The 14,703-nt window shown below is 41.4% G+C and overlaps 1 protein-coding gene across 2 annotated transcripts in view; it reads right to left on the minus strand.

The window, feature by feature from the left end:
- Positions 1-3,171: 3,171 nt before the first annotated feature.
- Positions 3,172-14,703, minus strand: part of AP5M1 (adaptor related protein complex 5 mu 1 subunit) — a 16,737-nt gene continuing 5,205 nt past the window's right edge. Inside the window, exons 2-8 of one of the 2 annotated variants that reach the window (XM_019518418.1) lie at positions 10,952-11,342; positions 8,841-9,068; positions 8,411-8,550; positions 7,521-7,606; positions 7,310-7,425; positions 6,936-7,032; positions 3,172-3,348 (exon numbers count right to left, since the gene is read on the minus strand). In XM_019518418.1, the coding sequence (XP_019373963.1) occupies positions 3,266-3,348; positions 6,936-7,032; positions 7,310-7,425; positions 7,521-7,606; positions 8,411-8,550; positions 8,841-9,068; positions 10,952-11,342 (1,141 nt within the window). In that variant the 3' untranslated portion in view covers positions 3,172-3,265. Of the gene's footprint in view, positions 3,349-6,935; positions 7,033-7,309; positions 7,426-7,520; positions 7,607-8,410; positions 8,551-8,840; positions 9,069-10,696; positions 11,343-14,703 lie in introns of both variants that reach the window. The other variant, XM_019518417.1, reaches the window with a different exon arrangement.

Consider the following 14,703-nt stretch of genomic DNA (forward strand, 5'->3'; position numbering starts at 1 on the left):
CCAATGAGGTTTAGGTAATGCACCCCTGCAGCCATTTGGAAGTGCGCAGAGGCTTAATACATACAGTGAGGTGACTTGTTCATGTTCTAATTAGAATGTGGAGCAGACTTGGTTAAGTGAGTATGCTCCAACGTGTTCCAGTTAGAACGCGAATGAGCATGGCTGTAGGCAGCCACATCCTTTGGTGGAGTTAGCCCAAGTAGACAAATAGGCCAAGCCCACATGAGCGCAGCTGTGTGGTATACGCTGCATACTGCACTTTCAGTTGTTGTCTGTGCTGCAAGAGAGCAGCGTGGAGAGGTTTTCTGACCCCTGGATATCCAGGGGTCAAAAAAACCTGCAGGAAAAGAAAAAGCAGAGTGGTGCACACAGCGGCAGTGTGCTCTGCCCAGAGCTGATGGCCAGGATCTGTGCAGCAGGATTTCCACTGCTGCAGCCCAGGAGGCCCCCCATGACCCCAGGAAAGGCTGCTGGTGCCAGCCCAGTGCTGGTGCCAGCCTCCCCTACTCCACCTGGGGTAAACTGCCGTGTGCCAGAGCATGTGTGGCACAGGCATTCCCTGGGGACAGCTAGCAGCGGCACAAGGTGCACTGCCGCTAGTTGTGCCTGGGGAACGAAACATCCACACTCATCTGGATGCAGCCATAGAGAAAATACCACTCCCTCCCCACAATCTCCCTTAAATAATCTCTGTTGTAATCAGATTTCATATACAATTGTCTCAAGAGGGACATCGTTATAATGGGTGGCTTGTATCCTGACCCAGTAACCACACTGATGAAGGCATGCTGTTATTGCACATAGCTGTCCGACTCAGATGTTGGAGAGTCTACCACATCATTAATCTGTGGTTCACTAGTTCATACTCACTTCTGATTGTATGGGCTGGAAGTTTCCCATTAAAGGCCCAAAACATTTTGTCAAAAGCAGAACTGAGCCTGACTAATCTCACTTTCCTGCTCTCCAACAATACAGCCCTTTCTGCGCACCTGAGTGTCCACCCTTCCAGATGAGACTTGTGAGGCTGCTTCTGATGAGGAGACAGACATCCACTGGCCCCATCATCCTCCTACAACACTGCACCAAGATCCCACCCTGGATCAATCCTGGCAATTGACCTCCTCTCTTAAATATGGAAATATTTCTTACACAGGAAGCTTTACAAACACAAACAGGAGGAGAACCAAAAGAATGGCTTCTGAGGATGGCCTGCTGCCATAGGCAAAGGGATTCCTTGAGCAATACAGAATGAATTCCTCATGCAGTTGGGCCAAAGGATTTCCCTGGAGATCCTTGGCATCTGTGGATTAAAAAGGCCTGCTGTGCAAGCTGGAAAAATCCCATTTTTCCCTTCTCATGGGAGGCTGCAAAGTAAATGCCACAAGTTTCAGAGGTTTTCAAAAGTTTTTGTAATGCTCTTGCAAATGGGATAAGGTCTACTCTTTTTTAAAATAATTCTCTAACCTGATCTGAACATGGTGCCAGTTTGTACGTATGTTAGGGTATTCTCAGTGGGCTAGATCCAGGGGAATTTATGAATGTGGTCTTTTCCAGCAGTCAAAGTGAACACAGCTTCCTTATGAAATGGGTCATTTTAATTCCAATGCACTGTAGCTGTCCTTTAGAAGTTTGCATAGCAGTTTCAGCTAAGCTGCATGGTTCACATGAATTAATCTACTCTTCAGAACGTTTAACCAACCAATTAGATTACTATCTCAATATAAGCATTTTTTAAATTATAGCTTAAAACTTTTCTCCTTACATAATCACTAATCTTATTTATCACACAGCGTACAGTTAAACAAGAGGTACTGTAGCGGCAGCCCTTGTGCTCAGTTATTAGATGGCATTCTTCTTTTCTTTTGTGCTGCTCTCCAGGTTCTCAGGGTTTTGTTTTTTTTTAACCAGCCTTTCACAATTTGCTCATTTCCGATAACTCTCTTAAAGTCCATTTCCTGTGTTCCTGCAGATACCAATTTTCTTCTCAAAATAAGAGGTTTGCCTCTGTAAACCCAGACTCCCTTTCCTACAAGCCTAGATTTATGATGAAAATGGCTTAGTGATACTTTTTTCAAACTCACAAACTTGGATACTTTGGTTTGCTGGCTTTTAGTTAATAACCTGTGACTTTTTTATTTTTATTTTTAAAGCTAGACTTACACTGCTGTAAAATCTTTTGAGGCTGCTTCCCATAACAGCGCCCTTTGGAGATGAGTATGAAAAGTGAAGTTTCAGATGACTTCTGCTGAAGGTAGAGATATTAATATTAGTTACGTAGTTATGCCTCACACATTTCATGATGCAATTGATGTCATACTGCTGTTCCTAAAATCATTTAAATGAGTGAGTGTTCATCTTCTTTTGCCCATAACGATAAACATAATTATTTTGTTAAAACAAACTGAGAAGAGCAGCGGTAGGTTAAAGAATATAGACAGCGATTATTTGCTATTATATTTTTCTGTGACTAAGGACCAATCTGACTTTATTAGAGTAAAAAGCAGGGTAGAGATGCACCTTGTAAACCAGGGGTGGCCATCATGTGGCACAGGTGACAAAAGTGACACAAGCTGCTTTTGTGCGTGGCAGCTGGCAGATCAGGGAGGGGATAGGTGGCAGAGCAGCTGATAGGGCAGAAAGCAGAGGAAGAGACTGGGCAGGGAGCACAGAACATGGAGAAGAAAGGAGAGCAACAGATTGGGTAGAAGAAGGGGATCAGAGTGGCCCTCAGGGAGGGTGTGGGACTAATTTGTGGCATGCCTGCAAAAAAGGTTACGCTCCACTGTTATAGACTCACTCAGAGAGGCAGAAGCTTTTCCAAACTTGAGCTTCCTCATCCAATGCTCTGTAGAAGTCAGAATGGGCTTTTCGTGCTCTAACCCCTACATTTTTTTTTACATGAAGGTAGACTGTCTTTGCCCAGATTCCCACTAAAGTCTGGTGCTGGAACAGATGTCCACCCATTCTAGCTTGCAGTACAGGATCCTTATTTTGTAAAAGTTAATTTAAGAGATTAAAACGTAAGTGAGGAGGAAAATCTGATTTTAAAAGCATGCTCTTTCAAACAGTATCTATGACTAAAATGTGTAAACACATTTTAATTCAATTCATAAGTCTTCCAAAAAAACCAACAACAAGCCACCGCCAGGAGCTTAAGCACAAATAGACAAATTAAAAATACTATAGCAAATTTATTTTTCACTGTGTTAACATTACTTTCATTCACTGTCATTTCTGTTCTGATACAAAACCTTTCACTGGGAAATTAGAAAAATAAAGTTCTGTACACTACAGGTGCCGGTGCTTTGGAATTCCAGATGTAGTAATCTGAAGAAATCAATTCCCGGGCTAAAAAAAAGAGACAGAAAATAAGCATCATGATGCAGCAGCTTACACTGCGACATTGCTTGAACCCAATTAAGAGACTACTAATCCATTCTTACAAATTTACAAAAAAGCATAACAGTCTCATTAAAATGTAATACCCATATTATTTTCAAACAATAATAATGAGTCATTTAAAGTCTCAGCTTCAATCACCTTTACTATCACCTTTACTTAGTCATCAGTCAATCATTCAAACAGGGGTTAACTGAAAAGCAGGTATGCGGTTTGGATTTTGTTCAATGAATATAAATTGCATGCTCAACATTAGTACATGCAGTAGGAAAAATAAGATGCTGTGCTGCAATTTAACTGAATTTGACTTGTCAGACTACAAACAGCAAGGCAGCAGAGTTTCCAGGAGGAATTCTCAAACTTCTGTGGATATAGTTGCACCAAGTTACAAAACTTAGAAAGCAGGCAAGGTAAGTGCCTTTATTAGCCATGGCTGCTCATACTTAACAGGAATCTAATATATGCATTACAGTAGTACTTTATTGGTGAAAATTCAGGAATTGTATGTGTTTGACTACTTGGGAAGAATGCTGCAGTGGTTAAAGCACTAGCCTTGAACTCAGCAGGCTCTGGTAATATATAGACCCATGTGATCTTAGGCCAGTTTCACTGCCCCTCTTCCTTCAACTTCCTCATTTGTACAAAAAGCATAATGGCATTTTACTAACACAGTGGGGTATTGAGTGGATTTACATTAAAAAGTGCACGATGCTCAAATGCTATGATAATGGTGATCGAAGAGGTACCTAGAGAAAATAAACCATTTAAAAACATATAGCTTTCTGTCCTGAAGCATTGTTTGGAGAAGGTGCGTACTACAAAAAAGTTTTAAACAGACCTCATTTAAGGTGGGAGCTAAGTACAGCAGGTAGCCTAAGATCGCGATGGATAAATATAGCCTGTAATAGGTCAGAAGACTATGATGTTTGCTTTAAGAGCAGGTAAAATATTTCTAATTACCGTGTAAATCACAGTCTCATAGAAAATTAGGGTTGGAAGGGACCTCAGAGGGTCATCTAGTCCAACCCCCTTCTCAAAACAGGACCAGCCCCAACTAGATCATCCCAGCCAAGGCTTTGTCTAGCTAGGTCTTAAAAACCTCCAAGGATGGAGATTCAACCTCTGGGTAACCTGTTCCAGTGCTTTACTACCTCCTAGCTAAAAAATTCTTCCTAATATCTAAACTAAACTTTGCTTGCTGCAACTTGAGACCATTGCTCCTCATTCTATCATCTGCCACCACTGAGAACAGCCCAGCTCCATCCTGTTTGCAACTGCCCTTCGGGCAGTTGAAGGCTATTAAATCTCCTCTCAGTCTTCTTTTCTCCAGACTAAATAAGCCCAGTTCCTTCAGCCTCTCCTCATAAATCATGTCCCCCAGCCCTCTCACCATTTTTGTTGCCCTCTGCTGGACTCTCTCTCCAATTTGTCCACATCCTTTCTGTAGTGGGGGGTCCAAAACTGGGCACAGGACTCCGGATGTGGCCTCACCAGTGCTGAATAGAGGGGAATAATCACTTCCCTCGATCTACTGGCAACACTTCTACCAATGCAGCCCAGGATGATGTCAGCCTTCTTGGCAACTGGGCACACTGCTGGCTCATATTCAGTTTAGTGTCCACTGCCACCCCCAGGTCCTTTTCTGCAGAACTGCTGCCCAGCCAGTCACCCCCAGCCTGTACTGGTGCATGAGATTGCTCTGTCCTAAGTGCAGGGCTTTGGCCCTGTCCTCGTTGAACCTTATAGAATCAATGAGTCAGAAGGGACCTAGACAGATCATCTAGTCCGACCCCCTGCCATGGGCAGGAAGAAGCACTGGGGGTGGGAGGGGTCATGAGATTCCTTTTGGCCGAATTCTCCAACTTCTCTAGGTCTCTCTAAATTCTAGCCCTACCCTCCAGCGTATCTGCTACTCCCAGCATAGTGTCATCTGCAACCTTGCTGAGGGTGCTCCCTATGCCATCATCCAGGTCACTGATGGAGATATTGAACAAAACTGGCCCCAGGATTGACCCCGGGCACTCCACTTGATACCGGCTGCCAATAGCTATTGAACCACTAATTACTACCCTCTGAGCCTGATGCTCCAGCCAGTTTTTTATCCACCTTATAGTCCATTCATCCAGCCTGTGCGCCCTTAGCTTGCCTGTGAGAATGCTGTGGGAGACCATATGAAAAACCTTCCTAAAAATCAAGATACACCACAGGCACTGGTTTCCCTCCATCCACAGAGCCAGTCACCTCATCATAGAAGGCAATCAGGTTGGTCAGGCATGACTTGCCCTTGGTGAATCCATGCTGACTGCTCCTAATCACCTTCTCCTCCAAGTGCTTAGAAATGGATTCCTCGAGAACCTGCTTCACAATTTTTCCAAGGAGTGAGGTGAGGCTGACTGGTCCGTAGTTCCCTGGATCCTCCTTTTTTCCCTTTCTTAAATATGGGCACAATGTTTGCCCTTTTCCAATCATCCAGGACCTCTCCTGATTACCATGAGTTTTGAAAGATGATGGCCAACAGCTCTGCAATTACATCAGTCAACTCCCCCAGCACTGTCGGGTGCATCCCATCCGGGCCATGGACTTGTACATGTCCACTTTTTCTAAAAAGTCCCTAACCTGTTCTTTCACCATTGTTGGCTGCTCACCTCCTCCTGAAACTATGCTGCCCAGTGCTGTACTCTGGGAGCTGACCTTGCCTGTGAAGACTGAGGAGAAAAAGGCATTGAGTACTTCAGCCTTTCCTGCATCCTCTGTCACAAGGCTGCCTCCCTCATTCAGTAAAAGACTTACACTTTCCCTGATTTTCCTCTTGTTGCTGACACACTTAGAGAACCCTTCTCATTTCCCTTCATGTCCCTTGCTAGCTGCAACTCCAATTGTGCTTTGTCCTTCCTGACTTCATCCCTGCATGCCTGAGCAATATATACTCCTCCTTAGTTGTTTGTCTAAGTTTCCACTTCTTATAAGCTTTCTTTTTGTGATTTAGTTTACTGAAGAGTTCCCTGCTAAGCCAGGCTGGTCTTTTGCCATACTTGCTAGTCTTCCTGCGCATTGGGATGGTTTGTCCCTGCACACTCAGTCAGGCTTCTTTAAAGTACAGCCAGCTCTCCTGGACTCCTCTCCCCTCAGACTCAATTCCTAGGGGATCCTGCCCATGAGTTCCCTGAGTGAGTCAAAGTCTTTTTTTCTGAAGTCCAAGGTCCTTACTTTGCTGCTCTAGATCTTTCCTTTCCTCAGGATCCTGAAAACAATCATCTCATGGTTGCTGCTGTCTAAGTTATCATCTACTAGTATATTCCTCTAGTAAATAATCTTGTCAGGCTCAACCAGGCTTACATTCTCAACCAGAACATTTGACTTAAAAGGTTATTTAATGTTTAAGTTTGCAGAAAAAAATGTTTTGCAAAACAATAAAAGTTTACACAGAAAACTATTTAATAAAACAAGAAGATCTCATATTGGTTGTTTAAGCTGTGTACTTTATAAGTCCCCCAATACACTTTCAGTTAAGTAATCAACAATTTTAACTAACTCACATGTATTAATCTTTGGTTTTCCTGATGAAAAGACCTGAACAGAATGCTGGTCTGTATAACATCCAGTGACGGTATAATCTGGGATCCTGAAATACAGCTATAGAAACAAAGAAAATGTGGTGAAATATATATTGTTTCTTTCGTGGATAAATGATGGATACCTACACAGTTCACCATGCCCGCTATACAAATGTTTGGTGTATAAATGGAGAAGACTGATAGGAAGTAGTAGCCTCACAACAAGAATATAGAAAAATGCACACAGAAAACAAAAGCATTAATAGCAGCAGATGATGCAAATCAATGTGGTTACCTTGCCAATTTAACTAAAAACCTGATTATTAATGCATCTTCTTGTACAGGCCAAAACTTACTTTTATATATGCAGTGTTCCCAGTGCATATTGGATCAATTGAATGCTCTTTATTAATAGAACCAAAAGTCACTGTTCCAGAAAGGGAAATTTCCAAAGATTTGGGAAACTTTTGTCCTAAAAACAGAAACAGCCTCAATAAAACTTGAGTAAAATGAGTCAACAGTACACAAAACTAACTCTCAATAAAAAAGATACTGCATTCAGCTTACCTATAACCCAAACCAGCAAGCTTTTCTCCCGTGATAAATCCAGCTGCCCATAGCTAACTTTGTACTCCAAATGAGTGATTGGACCCCTATTGCACAAAACAGGATAAAATGCTACTGTAATTCACACTATACAGCAATTTGGTGACATCTGTTTTATTCGAAGAAGCATTTAATGTGTTGAAATTGAAGCCAATATTAAAGGTGCACAAATCTGGATCATACTAAATTGAACATACCACCAGTTTATGGAAAGAAATTACAACCAACGGGATCATTGTAGTTTCAAAAGCATACGTACAATAGGCCTTTTGGTGATTTTATTCCATCTAGTTCAAAAACAGCATTTTCCCAATGCTATGATCAATGTCACGGGCTCTCTCATCTTTCATTATTACATTTGAATAATAACTATATTACAATACACCCAGAACAGTTGTCAGGCTTAACAAAAAACACTGTCGTTTTAATTTTAAATAACTATATTTTTGATAAGTTGATCTGTAACTAGGATTAACAGTGTTTAGGAATGACAAAACCTGGGTAGGAAGCAATCTTAAGACTTAATCCACCAGGTGGGTGGTTGCTAGATTTAACATGAAAAATGCTAGAGGGAAATGGCATATTCAAAACAAGTTATTCCAGTTATCCTTCCAGAGCAGCTGTACAGACCTAGATACAGAATGTGGCTGTCTTGCTTGTTAGGCATGGCACTGACTGAGGTACCCAACATTAGATTCCAGATGAAACTCTGGAGTACTTAATATGAGGTTATGTGAATTTTAGCAGCCAGTGGCACATAATTCAGGGGTGTGAACTCAAGTGCACTGATTATGGAAGTTCCCATTCTAAGGTTATTGCACAGGTGGAGAAAATTTGGGATTTCTTCTTACCTATTAAAAAAGGGTATACGTGCTTCACAATACTCAAAAGCATTTTTCACGCTTTCATGAAGCTTTAAATTTATTGTTAATTTTAGTTGTGATTCTTCTTCCTTCATTTGGTAAAATCCCAAAATTGGTGGGACAGGCACCTGGGGAAAACAGATTCATTTTAGGAATAATTTTCTAGAGGTTTGCTATAAGCTACTTGAACAGGAAGTAAATAATTTTAATTTAAATGACGTATTTATGTTAACCAATGTACATTTTAATAGCACTGCAAGGCAGCCTCTTCATGCAACTTGAGCTACATGGAGCAGTGGTGTGCTAGAAATGGCTTTAGGTAGTGTATGCTTGTTCTACCGCCTAGAGAAAAGATTTTTTTATTCCTAAAGAAGCTCATTCAGAAACTCAAAGACTACAGAGAAGGGAAGGTTATTACCTGGGAAGTATAGTAGCATAAGTCAAACAAATCTGAAGGAGGAGCGAAAGGAAATTTGTAAGGCCCACTGAATGCAGAGTCATCCAATCCATCAACACTACTAGCAGTAAGAATTGCAGAGTCAAGGGAGGTCACACAGGGATGGACCAGGATATCTTGGAGTGGAGAGCCGTTGGCAGGGAGGTTCACGCTGATAGTTACATTTGATGCAGCTCCTTCTAAATCACACTGGGGAAAAAAAAACAAAGTCCAGACATTGTGTTGCCTAGGACCACTTCCAAAATCCAAACCAGATATTTGAAAATGAAAGAGGCATTAAAAGCCTGCTGACAAATTTGAAGTAGCTTGAATTTGAGAAGCAACAGAAACATGGTCAAATGTGGGCCCTTTTCTCAATTTCAGAGCTTCCTTTGATACTGCCCTAAGGATTATTAACAAAGATTTGTTAAACTGATATATAGTCTCTAGACGCAAGAGCAAACACAGTAACTGATATTATATCATGAACTGCATATAAACACATTCAATAGTTATTCATCCATTTAATTCAGCTATTCCTACATGAGTTTTATAGATCCAAACATGCTGTTAATGGCTACAGAGATATCTCACCAGCTACATCACAGAGAAAACCTGCTGTGCCACCTATTGTCTAGTTCACTTGTGCTAGCTCAGCAAAGCATTATACTAGTACTTTTCTTTTATGTATCCACTCTCAAAAATGACCCAGAAACGATCCCCATGGACAGCAGGAAGTTCTCTAGCAAGGGAAGACTCACCAGTACCACTGGTAGGAAATAACCTCAACTCTTCAGGAGCAATAGATTTAGGTCAGGGTCCCTGCAAGATAAGCATACCACCAGCTACTGCTAATAATTAAATTATTGCCATGCACTTCACTGGGATTGCTCTCTCCTTATAAAACAATAGCAGCTAAAAAGTTGTTCATTAAAGTAATGCCAGACAATTCCTCAGCACACTTTATAACAAAGAGAAGACAATACAACCACAAGATTCAGTTTTAAAAGGACACACTGTAACATGCTTTCATACATTTTGATTGACTTATGTTTCCCCATTATTACTAATAAAAATTGAACACCTACGAAAGCTACTCAAAAGAATTCTAAAACTGTTTTCTTTTTCCAGATTCCTGATCTTAATAAATCTAATAGCATCGCATATGCTAAGAGGAGCAGAAGAACTTGGGGGTCTTTAGGAGGAGGCTAGACATGCATCTGGCTGGGGTCATCTAACCCCAGCGCTCTTTCCTGCCCAGGGCAGGGGTCAGACTTGATGATCTATTGAGATTGAGGTCGCTTTGGACCCTACCATCTATGAATCTATGAAATGAGAGAGAGGTAAGATTTAATTTAAAAATTGTGAGTTTTTTTGTTTTTTTTAAGTACTAAGGTTATTAAAATAACCTTTTAATATTAAAGAATTCTGATTCTTTAACCATAATATTTATTAGTTGAAGTAAAGTTGGCTTATCAGCCAACTCTCCAGCCCTTATCCTTATACAAATATACTTTATGAAATTATTTCTTACGAAAATAGTATCTTGTGAAATAGGATGAGGTTCCTACTGGAAGAGAGTGCCAGTTTTAGATCCAAAAATAGTGATTGAAAAATGCACAACGCATGCAAGAAAGTAACAGTAAGCCAAACTCTATACTCTGATCTAAAGCATTAATTTAATAAATATCTTCTCTGATACACTCTTAGACATTAACACTCTTTTATGTTTGACTGCCTGTATGCCAAGATAAAATGAGCTGAATTTCTACTTTTTTTCCCCTAGCGCATTCATGTGTTAAATAGGTCAGGCAGATTTGTCCTAGAAATGTCCTCACCTTGCAAGTTACAGTTCCATAAACCTGCCACGTGTCTGCAATATCCCTTTTGTCATATTGCATGGACTTGACTTTTTCAGTGATGCAAACATTAACCTGAGGTTTGCCTTTGTACGTGCTCACTCTCCACACTGGTTGCTTCTGTGTGTGGTTGGTGGAAGCAATCTGGGTGCTATCTAACAAGCCATTCAAATTAGTGTCTAACGGGGTGCCAAGTGGACAGGCTTGCATGAGCAAATTTGGAAGCTGGCCTACTTTGGCATTTATCTCAGCTTCGTTCTTCTGACTGGAGTTAATGAAGACTAGCAATCCTGACAAGATAGCAAATGCTTGTGAGATTCCACTAATGTTAATGAGGGGAGGGCGCGGCTTCAAGGACTGTTCAACTAGGGGAAGACAAACGTATAGCAATCCACTTTTCTGAAAGGCAAGGACAGGCCAGAGATCTCCACCTCCCACAGGAAGTGCATACACTGAAGTCTTGTTGATTCGAGAACAGCTATCTCGATGGTCCACAAAGTTCTTGTCCTCCTCCGTCAGCCTAAGTTCAAAAAGCAAAGCCTTCAGAAAGATGCTGTCCTCTGGCAAAGTTACGTAGCTTGCTCCATTGAAGGTTTTGGCTCGTTTTTCAACAGTGGGGTAACGCCTGCAATATAGAAGTAGAAATGAATTAGTTTTACTCCTGTTCCCCTGAGCAGAACTCAAAACAGGCTTGTTTCCTGATTTGTATAGGCTGAACTATAATGTTGTGCAAATGGGGCCAGGTGCTGCTCCAGGGATGTAGGATTAGAGCCTATATAATTACAAATATTATTTTGCATATACTTGAGATTCTTAGAGATGGCTGGATTGTTACTGGAAACTTGGAACAAAAGTAAAAACTGACTAGTGAATGTCATTATGCATGTGTGTATGTATATATACACATAATATATATTTAATATTCTAGGTATAATATTTTCTGCTACAAACATATATATATAAACTATAAAAAACAAGCATTAATAACTTCAATCCAGCAGATTTCAAAACCTGAACATTTCCAGGACACTAGATCTTACTGAAGACTGATATTCAGACAAGCTTCAGAAAAAACAACAGGGAATAAAGAAGCAAATCAAATAAAAGTGAATTTATACATGACCAGTGCAACATTTCTGTTACCATTACAGTTACAATATTTTGAAGATGGTAGAGGAACTCTACTGCATAATATCAATGTTAGTTATAAAAATGTAGTTTTTGAACTGCTATGTCACTACGGAGTTATATAATTCTGTAATCCCAAAACTACAGTCAAATTAAAATCTATAGAGCAGTGATTATTAATTTAATATTAATTAGCAACTTTTGCCTTAATATACAAAGGTTTTGAAATACACACAGGTTCAGATTTTCCAATGAAACTGTGCTCATCTGTCAGCCTAAATTTAAAAAGCAATGCCTTCAGAAAGAACTCTTGGTTCAGAGATGATACCTTTCATAAGGCCAACTAAAAAAAAAATTACAAAAAAAATATCTTTTTCTGCAAGTTTTTGGGCACACATGCCCTTGCTCAGGCTCAGGGAAAATAAAGATGGTAAAAAAATCCCCATAGGCAGAAAATATTTATTTTCTAGCAAATATTTATTGTCTACATATGGGGACTTTTTACCATCTTTATTTTCCCTGAGGAAGGTCGTGTGAATCTGAAAGCTTGCAGAAAAAGATGATTTTTACTTAGTTGGTTTAATAAAAGGAATCATCTCTGAACTGTACTGAATTAGTATCGCAGACCTCCGCTTTCATCCACTCCCCTACTTCTTTTCTCCAGGTTCCACCATTCTTCCCTTCGTCCCAAACCTGCAGTTTCCTCCTCTTATTTTTGGAGAACTTCAGTCTTCTCGAGTCAGAAAGGATACTAGGAAAGAGACAAAAATACTGTCCCAGCAAAACAAGAGCAGCTTGTCATATCTGATACTCTTCTACTTTTTGATGCCTTTCCTCCATATATATTTAGGGTCCTGCACAATTCTTCCAAGGAAAATGCCTTTGATTTAAAATTGCACCATTCCTAAATACCTGAAAAACAGTTCCCGATGCATACAACTCTTGAGAAATCATTTTTCTTAAAAAAAAAAAAATACTGTAGTTATAGAAAGATGCTAAAGCTAAAATTGACATTTTAAAAATATATTTTCAGTTCACTTAGCTCATTTGCCAGTGTGTTGAGTCACTTTCAGTGTTTCTCCAGTTATTCAGACACCACAGTTACTCTTTTACTGAAAAGACTCTTTCACATCAAATGGAAGAACAGGAAAAGTAACCCTTTTTTTTTTTAAAAAAAAGAAGAGATAAAAGCTTTTTCTTTTTTGACTACTTCATCAGAAACTGTAGATTTTCAGATTGAGTTTCTAAAATGTCAGCGTGATGGTCTGTCTGAATAAAATCACCTAACTGGCATCATATTAGTTTGGTATCTGAACCCAGTTATGGCTATAAATTTCATTTTTGATTTCTAGGTGAAAGTTGCCAGTGGCATTTGAGATTTAAAAAAGGATTCTTTCATTTGGTTATGATGGACAATCCAGCCCTGCAATGAGCAATATGCAAGAAGCCTCACAGACCTACACAAGACCGCCCGAGTCAGCAGGGCTCTATTCAGGTACAAGGGTCTGGCCTGTAGGATCGCAGCTTGTAAGACTGGGGCAGAAATGACTGCTCAGGATCGATCTTTTTCTTGTGTGAGGATGGACTGTTGAGGCAGCGTGTGCAAATTGTGATGACTCCCTGGGGAAGGGAGGACACTGTTTCCTTTCAATGGGTTTGGCTTCACTGGTGTGTGACATAAGAATGGGGCCGACCGTTTTGGCAGGCGTGCCACCATCTAGCCCTGCATCCTCGCCGAGTGCCACTCCGATCCCCTTCCCCTGCCTCATCTGCTGCTCTGCTTTCTGCCTTCCTCCCTGTGCTCTCTGCCCCATCTACTGCTCTGCTTTCTGCCTCTTGCCCTATCTGCCACTGTGCCACTTGTCCCTCCCGGATCGGCCATAAGTCACCCCCAGGGGCTGCCCGGGCCAATGCAGCATTTTCCCCACCATTTCAGGCAGGGAAGAGTGACTGCAGTACCATTTCACTTACTGTGGGTTAGGAGAGGGCAGACAGAAGGCTTACACCGGATCAGATGATGCGTGCTCTGAAATGGGAACTCCTTCCTCCTCTGTTTACCTGCATAAGCATTTGGTCTGTCCCAGGCCAGGTCTAAGCAGGACAGTGCAGTCAGGCAAGGCAGAGCTGAGTAGCAGTTACCGAGTCTCTCTGCCACCAACCACCACCAGCAAACAGGACGCTGCCTTCCACTTGTCCCTCGCCTTGCCAAGTGCAAGGTCATGTTTAACACGTGGGGTTCATTGACCGTGCTGGTAACCACTAAACACAGTGCTAGTTAAATGTATTAGTTTACTGTCGAATTCGGTAACACTTAACAAGGCATTAGCTAATCATGGTAGTTAGGTGCTTAACATGGTGTTAGTTAATTGTTTAACATGTTTAGTATAATGAACCATTTAATACAGTAACACACTGAACACAATTAGTTAACTCTTAGTTAACTGTTTAACACAGTAACATGCTCAACATGGCATCACTTGACCACAGTAGCCACGCCGGCTCTAACTGCTGAACACTGCGCTGGTTAGCCATGCTAGTTAAGTAATGAACACTGTGCTACTTAGCCGCTGAACGCTACGCTAGTTAGCCACACTAGTTACCAGCTGAACACTGCTGAGCACCGCGCTAGTTATCCGTTGAGCCCCATAACACATTTCACACGGTATCAATCGCGCTGGTTAACCGTTGACGCCGGTGTAACCGTCTGGCACGAGGACAGTCGGACACGTGTGACGCGGGGCTCCCCGTGTCAGGAGCCCGGGAGCGCCGGGGACACCACTGTCTCCCCCCCCCGTTTCACATGTTTGCAGCCAGGCACGAGTTAAGCCCCCGCTCGGTCACCGCCGACACGGCGCGGG

This window comes from Gavialis gangeticus, unplaced genomic scaffold, assembly GCF_001723915.1.
Source record: "Gavialis gangeticus isolate Ggan-Ray unplaced genomic scaffold, GavGan_comp1, whole genome shotgun sequence".
NCBI classification, from domain to species: Eukaryota; Metazoa; Chordata; order Crocodylia; family Gavialidae; genus Gavialis; species Gavialis gangeticus.